Source organism: Pectinophora gossypiella, chromosome 2, assembly GCF_024362695.1.
Source record: "Pectinophora gossypiella chromosome 2, ilPecGoss1.1, whole genome shotgun sequence".
In the NCBI taxonomy this organism is placed as follows: domain Eukaryota; kingdom Metazoa; phylum Arthropoda; class Insecta; order Lepidoptera; family Gelechiidae; genus Pectinophora; species Pectinophora gossypiella.
The window spans coordinates 5,711,682-5,720,414 of record NC_065405.1 but is presented as its reverse complement, the minus strand read 5'-3'; the positions used below and the strand labels follow the sequence as shown (position 1 = coordinate 5,720,414).

Below are 8,733 nucleotides of genomic sequence, written 5' to 3'. Positions count from 1 at the left end.
TACATCAGTAAGTAGTAACCGAGTCCAACGTATAGCATTAACTTAACAGTCCGTCACAAATTCAGATTTAATTTAATCGATTCACAAATCTGTACAACAATTCACAGATCCAGAGAATGAGAATGATGCAAGCATTAAAAATATTACGTTTTATACATATGTAAATAAATTATTATTAATTAGTTATAACGAGATAATTGTTTCTGACATTGTAACCCTGACATGTTCTAGGTCTCCGGATTCACGACCTGTGTAACGAGATGTACGTACTAACTAGTTGAAGGGTAGGTAATACCAATTTGTCAAATTTTTCCAATTTGTTGTAGGTACGGAAGGTATATTTTTTGTTTACTGAGATACACCGAAATATATTTAGGTAAGCCATACTAATAATAACTACCATTATCAAGCAATTACATGCGATAAATTATAAACTTCGAGGAATCAATGCGTCCTTATGTTATCGCTTACATTCAGTCAGACATTTCAGCAGAAAAGAAACCGACTTGTTCACTCAGTAATTTGACGGCCAGCATGAAACGAGTTCTACTCAATCTGGTTTTAGTCCTCTCTATAATTTTATTTCCCGTTACCTTCGAGTTCTTAGCAAAGTTAAAAGTTTCAACTTTGTTGTAAGTATTTTATACACAAAACAATAATAATTATGAAAGTGATACCAAGTATCTGCATTTCAATGCTGCGAAAAAGGAATAAAATACAAGCTCGCCAGATGATCGTACTTTCACCTTTTGTGCTGGCAATTTCGTGTAGAAATAAACTTACTACTTACCTATTATAGTAAGTTTTATCGACTGTTACTTTCATTCCCAATGGGGCTTCTTTTGCGATTGTTAATTGTTGACCAATTTCCTTTCCTCCTCTTTGTCTTATTCAAAGCAGGAAATAAACAGAAAATTATAGTTCTTACTATTTTTATCGTCAAGAAAACATTGTTATCGGCTACTTGACGGCACGCTACAGGCGCATGATTGATAACAGTTTAGAGGAATATTCACAGTATCGTACCACATCGTACGATCGTCATGTCATGTGATCGGATCAAACCACTTTAAACTGCACATTTATAACTTCAACCAGGCTACACAGACATGAAATATATAACTTACAGAATTAAACGCAATCGATACTGCATAAGCTAATCTAATCGGCTTTACTCGTTTAGTTTAATCGCATGAAATTATAACAAAGATAACGAACCTATAACATTAAAGTATCACCACTGTCAGATTCTAGATATAAATTGATATCAGCAGTCCATTGTGGGCCACTTCTCTTCTATACAACATCGGCACAGAAGATCTCAACTTAGACTAATAGACTAATAAAAAACCTGTAATCCTTACTTACCTTATTCCAGGCTTAACCAAATTATGTAGTGGGCCACAAGGAGAATTGCGTGCGACGCGACAGTAGGAATGCAATGAAGAGGTCATTTTAACAAGCCTAGCTGAAAGAAATTCGTTTTCGCAGAAATGGCGAAAGACTGATTGTCCTTGAAAAGTGGTGGAATGGTAGGTGGTGGAAGTATTTTACATTGTTTAATTTTTAAGTTGTAGGCGAGCTGAAGCGTTTCGTGTCGGTCTCGATTCGTCTGCATCGAACCGTAACGGGGTTTCTGCGCATTGATGAATCTGCGCTCAGCTGACATCGAGGTCGCCATTTTTTGCCCAAAATTAGCAGTACCGTTCTCTCATACGCATATTCAATGACGTACACGCTCTGTCCTCAATTAGGAATATTAGATGATTAATGAAATTTTAACACATAGTTTAGAATAATGAAATAGAAAGTTGTAGTTGAGCTGTTTAATCATTTTTTAGCACTTTAGTGTCCTACTGAACATCATCATATTGACTAACAACTCACGAATGTACTAACCTTGATGTTGTCTATTTACTGTTAGATATTTTATGGGAAGGATAAGCTTCCTACCACGATTCCATTTCCATTCTTTAGCAATTGGTATATAAACGTGAAAGTGACTTAATTTGAAAAACACTAGCATTTCTATTAAAACTATTATGAAAACGAGGATTTATTCAAAAAGTTTACTTACTTACTATTACATAAGTAGTACATAAACTGATTAGATTAGTATGAGATCTATTTATATAGGTACACCACAAACTTCCTGAGTCCAACGGTCGTCAGTTTTGCGGATGTAATAAATTCAAGGCAAGTTACAATAATTGTCAGCAGCTACTTTGCTTAGGTTTAGATTATTTACGTAATTGCAAGATTTTTTTTATTTATTTATTTTGTGGAAGACTTACGGCCATATTATGTCCATTCATTTCGTAAAATAATTAGCAGACATTAGAAATATATAGTAGAGCATATAGTTTAGTAGAATATATATTATTATATGTTACGATGTATAAGATAATGCACGCACGACCCGCTAATTGCGTTGCGAAACGGAGGAGCGACGCGGGGAGCGGTGCGGGGAGCGACGCGGGGCATGGCGCGGGGAGCGACGCGAGGAGCGGATACATGGCGCGGCGCTCCTGATTGGCCGACGTAATGCGCGCACAGCCCGCTAGTTCCGGACCGAAAATTTCCAATAAGAATCTGATTGGACACGACACGAATCACTTCTTCTCTACTTCTCTGATTTTACATCGATTTTCTATTTTTTACTTACGATTTTTACTTGTATTTTACCTTTGTATTTTTTAATGTGGTTTACCAAATAAACCGGATCTTCACTTGCACCGCGGGTTTTCTTCAGTCCCAGCAAATAAAATCTGCATAAGCAACAGCGGTGGTCCTTCGAGCCGGATAGAAGAAACCTGAATCCTCAAGAAAGAAGACGAACCCTCAAGAAAGAAGACGAATCCTCAAGAAAGAAGACGAACCCTCAAGAACGAAGACGAATTCTCAAGAAAGAAGGCCTACTCTTAATACGGAAAAAAGAAGAGGAAGTCTCAAGAGAGAAGAGGAAGTCAGAAGAGGGAAGAGGAAGTCTGAAGAGGGAAGAGGAACAATCAAGAACCGCAAGACTGAAGATTGGTCTAACATCGATATAAAAACATCGATATATTTTTAATTTCAACTTCTAGTTTCAACTTTCTAATTTCAACAAGGTAGCGCAGTCTTGTCCACCTAACGGTGCCAACGGGAGGCTGTGTGCACATCATACGTCCGTTAGGACGGAAAAGTGACTCCTTGAAGCGGGAGTTGCTACTCGCACAGCCTTTTTCGAGGTTACGAGTTAGCCGTATAGCCTTTTTCGAGGCTGCGGTAGCTTCTGGCTTACGCCGAAGAATGCCCATCACGAGGAGCAAGAAGACCTTTGAAGCTAGAGAGAACACCTTTGAAGCTAGAGAGAACACCTTTGAAGCTAGAGAGAACACCTTTGAAGTCAGAGAGAAGACCTTTGAAGATAGAGAGAAGTCCGCGCCCGCCTCCGCCGCGCCAATGGTACTCATCGAGAGAGACACGGCCGCGCTCCCGCGCACCACGACGTCAGCCATGCACATCGATGAACAGCCTGCCAGCACGTCGGCAGCGTCCGCGAACACGGTTGTCCCGCAACGACGACTCGTCACGTCCACGGAAGGGGGACAGGTGCAAGTCCCGCCTGTCAGAGCAAGTACCCGCTCCGTGCGATCGATGCGCTCCACAGCAAGTACGGCGGCGCGCATCAGACAAGCCGAGCTCGACGCGGAGATACAATTAGCTGAAATGAAACAGCAGGAACTTCGTCTAGAAGCCATTAAGGTTAAGGCGAAACTTGAACGGAGCGTCGCAATGATAAGGGAAGAAAGCGAAAGAGGAAGCCAAATCGATGAACAGGAAATCGCCGCTGAAACGCACACGGAGGAACAGCAACGCGTCCACGACTGGTTGATTGAAATGGAATACAGCCAGCCGCGGGGGGAGGGACGACGCCCGCCTCAGCACAGTATGGAGCCTGTTCTATGCGCGAGAAACGCGCACGCGAGCGAGCGAGATGGAAGATGGAATCGAGAGGCACGAGGGAAAGAGACGGAACTACGCCCGCCTAGCCCTATTCCTAATCAACGTACGAGCTTTCATGCGACGAATAAAGAAGAGGACACGGTCGATAGAATAGCACAAGCGCTAGAAAAGATCGTGAATAAACGTCCGGTGCCCCGCCAAGCCCACGAGCTGCCTACGTTCAGCGGCGCCGCGACGGAATGGCTACCCTTCAAGGCGGCCATGCGGGATTCTACGACGATGTACAAGTATTCCGACTACGAGAACCTCGCACGGCTACGGAACTGTCTACGAGGGAATGCACAGGAGACAGTCGCCGCGCTGCTATACTCGGCGACTAGCCCCGACGAGATTATGCGAACATTGGAGCAATGTTTTGGAAGACCAGAGATGTTGATCGAACGAGCGATGGAAGATATAAAGAAGTTACCTAAGTCCGGTACGTCCGCGGGCGAATTGAACACCCTCGCGGTCAAGTTGAAGAACATCGTATGCGTATTAGGTGGCGTCGATGAAAGAGGATATCTCCGAAACCCCATGCTCACACGAGAGGTCATCGAGAAGCTAAGCCCACATCTCAAGTCTAGGTGGTATGACTTCGCCTACGAACACGGAGACCCATCGGAAGCCGAGATAGCAACGCTGTCAAGATTTTTGGAACGTGAGGCCGACCGTGCGATGCGATTTTCATACGCCACATCGCCCCAGTCGCTGAAGGAGACTTTCAACAATCAAGAAAAGAAGTCGTTTTCACGTGAAAGGCCACGTAAAGACGTGAAAGTCTACGCAACCACTGAAACACCCACCGCACCGACCGTCGAGAGAGAAAAGGAAGCCGTCACAAAACGATGTCTATGCTGCGGCGGCAACCACGACGTACCCGATTGTAAGAAATACAAGAGGATGACGGTCAGCGAACGATGGCAGTGGGTGAAAGAAGAGAAAGTATGCTTCAAGTGCATCAACGGAAAGCACAGGAGATTCACATGTAAAGCAAAGAGGTGCGGAATAGAAAACTGTCTCTTACCTCACCACAGTACGTTGCATATGGACACGTCGCCCGCCGCAGCTACTCAACCGAAGTCACCGCCAGTAAACGAGGAAAACGTCTTGTCCGCGTCGGCCACTACAAGCGGCCCGGTCAAGGTGTTATTGAAGGTGTGCCCGGTGGAGATACGCGTACCGGGAGGACCGTCATTGAAGAGGTACGCGCTACTAGACGAAGGCGCTACCATCACGCTCATGGACGAAGGCCTAGCGAACGACCTCGGCGCCAGAGGACATGTGAGCCCGCTACACATACACGGGGCCACAGCGAGTCAAAAGGAGACGCAAAGTCGTGTCGTCAAGATCGAAGTACGAGGCCAACATGAAGAGCAGTTTCACGACATCACCGCCCACACGGTGAAACAACTTACGATCGGAAGCCAGACGGTGAAAAGGAAGTTCGTCGAATACGAACACTTGAAGCACCTACCACTCGACGACATGAGTTACGAATCGGCGCGCCCGAGCCTACTGATCGGCGCCGACAACTGGCATCTGATTATCTCGAAGGAAATCCTCATCGGCAAACGCTACGAGCCCATCGCATCACGCACCGAGCTGGGATGGACGATACATGGCACGGTGCCGCGGAGCTTGTACCGAGGGGAGGATCAGCTAGTCCTCCACGTACACGCCAAGACGGAAAAAGACGTGAGGAACTTCGCTAATGAAGATGAGGAATTAAACGCGCTCATCAAAACACACTACGACGTCGACGCCCTAGGAATTGCCTTGATAACGAAGCCGAGGAAGGCCGAAGAGAGAGCGATCGACATCTTCAATAAAACCATCGAACGAGTCAACGGAAGATATCAAGTGGGCCTGCCATGGAGAGACGAGCAAGTAGTCATGCCGCCCAGCTATGAAATGGCTTTCAGGAGACTGCGGACTATCGAGAGGAAGATGGATCAGTCCCCCGAATTCCAGGCAGCCTACACAAGCCAGATAGAGAACCTACTCACGAAGGGATACGCCGCAGTAGCTAACGGAGACGAGAGAGACAACGACAAGTCGTGGTACCTACCTCACTTCGCCGTGACGAACCCTAACAAGCCAGGGAAGGTACGCCTAGTCTTCGACGCAGCCGCCAAGTCGAGAGGAGAGAGCCTGAACGATCACCTCCTGGATGGACCCGACTTACTGCGAGCCTTACCGGGAATTCTCTATCGCTTCCGGGAAAAAGAGGTCGCCGTCACCGCCGACATACGTGAGATGTTTTTACAAGTAAAGATTCGCCCTGAAGATCGACCGGCTCAAATGTTCCTGTGGAGAGGTAACGAACGAAAGAAGCCACCCACGGAATACATCATGTCATCAATGATATTCGGCGCTCGAAGCTCACCATTCCTAGCGCACAGTGTGCGCAACCACAACGCACGCGCGCACGCTGAGACACACCCCGTGGCCCTCCGAGCGATAACAGAGAGCCACTACATGGACGACTTCGTGGAGAGCTACGCGACCAAGGAGGAAGCAAGACGAGCAGTACACGAAGTAACCTACGTACACGAGCAAGCCGGGTTCATACTAGCCGGCTGGAACTCGAGTAATGAAGACGTAATACGAGACATACCCCCGGACCGCCGCGCGCAGCTACCTAAGGAAATGGGAACCGCTGGTCATCAAGGCAAGACTCTAGGTCTAATATGGGAGGCCACTAAAGATGAACTAATGTTCAACACCGCGCTGCCTAGGGTACCGGAGGAGGTCAAGACGTCAGCACGCCCGCCGACTAAGCGCGAAGCCCTCAGCGCTGTCATGTCGATCTTCGACCCACTTGGACTGCTAAGCCATCTCACCATAACGGCTAAAATCCTACTGCAAGACTTATGGAGACAACAGAGGATAGGATGGGATGACCAAGTGCCGGAAGAAGCCGCCGAGGACTTCACTAAATGGATACGAGCGGTCGACAGCGTGCGAGAAGTTAAACTGCCCCGTTGCTATGCGCCAACGAGGGGAGTACTGGAACGTCAGCTACACGTATTTAACGACGCGAGCGACAGAGCGTACGCCACGGTAGCGTACTGGCGAATCAAGTACGAAAACGGAGAGGTCATCATCACGCTCGCCGGCGCAAAGGCTAAGGTAGCACCGGTGAAGGCACAGAGCATACCGAGACTGGAACTGCAAGCCAGCCTCATAGGCGCACGACTCGCCCACAGTATACAAGAAGAACATAGACAGAAGGCTGACAGGATCGTGCTCTGGTCAGACTCGAAGACCGCTCTCCACTGGATTCGCAACGACATCATCAAGTACACACCGTACGTAGCTCACCGCGTAGGCGAGATCGCTAACCTCACGCACGTCGAACAATGGAGATGGATACCAAGCGAGTTAAATGTAGCCGATGACGCCACACGACCTAACTACGAGGTGCGAGCTGACCAAAGATGGTTCATTGGCCCGGCGTTCCTCCGGGAAGAAGAAGAAAGGTGGCCATCGGAACGCACCGAAGAGGAAAATGACAACGGACAAGACGAGATAGTCTGCGCCACGGACAACAGCGAGGGGCCGGCCTACCTACCTGACATAAGTCGGTTCTCCTCTTACGAGAGACTCGTCCGTGCGACAGCCTACGTCTTACTAGCCGTCGATAAAATGAAGAAACGAACGCGAACACTGAAACTCGCTGTTAATGAGTCTGATAGCAAGCACTTACCGAACTCCTGGAATGCCGTGCGCACTGGGTTTGCCGGGCCCGGCGTATGTCTTCAGAAGGTTTGCCTACTCATATAACACAATCTTAGTTATCCCGGGGCTGCACTCCAGCAAGTATTTTCTTCACACTTCTCTTGTTTCCGTAACAAAAGAATAACATCACACACGACGAGATAATTTTGAAGACGTTACTGGTGTATGCGATATGCAACTGCCTTCAGAGCAATGTGTCAACAACTTTTCAATTGACAAGAAGATTTCATTCATTAGATCGTCCATAATGAAATTAGCGCTGATTGTGGCGCCATCGGAGAAACGGAAAAAATGCAAACTATCATGACTCGTAAAAAATACAAATAATGCAAAGAAAATCAATCCAGATTCCAGAAATATATTTTCGTAGGAAAATCTGTTCCATTACGGAACATGCCGCTCACCTTAAAAGTACGTAGGATCTTTTAACAAATTGAATGAACGGAAGCCACGAACTTTAGGTACCTACATGCCTACATTAATCTACGTGAAATTAAAATAAATAAAAGAAACATGCTTACATACGTGAAATTAAAACTAAGTTATTAGTATTTAAACTCTCTAAGAAATAGGAAGAGGACAAATCTTTACAACTGGTCGCTTAATAAAATTACTACCAACTTGTAAAGTTACAACGCGCGTTATCCCGTCTGATCCAGGATGGACAGCATGCACACGCGCCAGTCTCCACTGGAGAGGCGGCGAATTGTCGTCACAAATTACAACAATACTGTCTACACTAACAGGAGACCCGCGGCCTTTAAACCATTTGTTCTGTTGTTGAATTTCGTGTAAATATTCACGACTCCATCGCCTCCAAAAATGTTGAATGGACTGTTGGATTAAACGCCACCGAACGAGACGACTAGGATTTGTTTCCTCTAATGAAACGTCAGGGATAGCCGTCAGTGGCTCACCGATAAGAAAATGAGATGGAGTAAGTGGAAGGACATCCTTCGCATCGGCACTCAACACACAGAGCGGGCGAGAGTTAAGTATCGCCTC

At 46.5% G+C, this 8,733-nt stretch overlaps 1 protein-coding gene across 1 annotated transcript; it reads left to right on the top strand.

Annotated features, from left to right (window-relative positions):
• The first annotated feature begins 3,441 nt into the window (after positions 1-3,441).
• LOC126375330 (uncharacterized) lies at positions 3,442-7,773 on the top strand. The gene has a single exon (XM_050022276.1). It carries the CDS (start codon positions 3,442-3,444, stop codon positions 7,771-7,773), a length of 4,332 nt encoding a protein of 1,443 aa, XP_049878233.1.
• Positions 7,774-8,733: the final 960 nt, after the last annotated feature.

What these genes read in the sequence shown, in the direction of transcription:
- LOC126375330 (XM_050022276.1), top strand. Translation starts at nt 3,442, where the DNA reads ATGGTACTCATCGAGAGAGACACGGCCGCGCTCCCGCGCACCACGACG.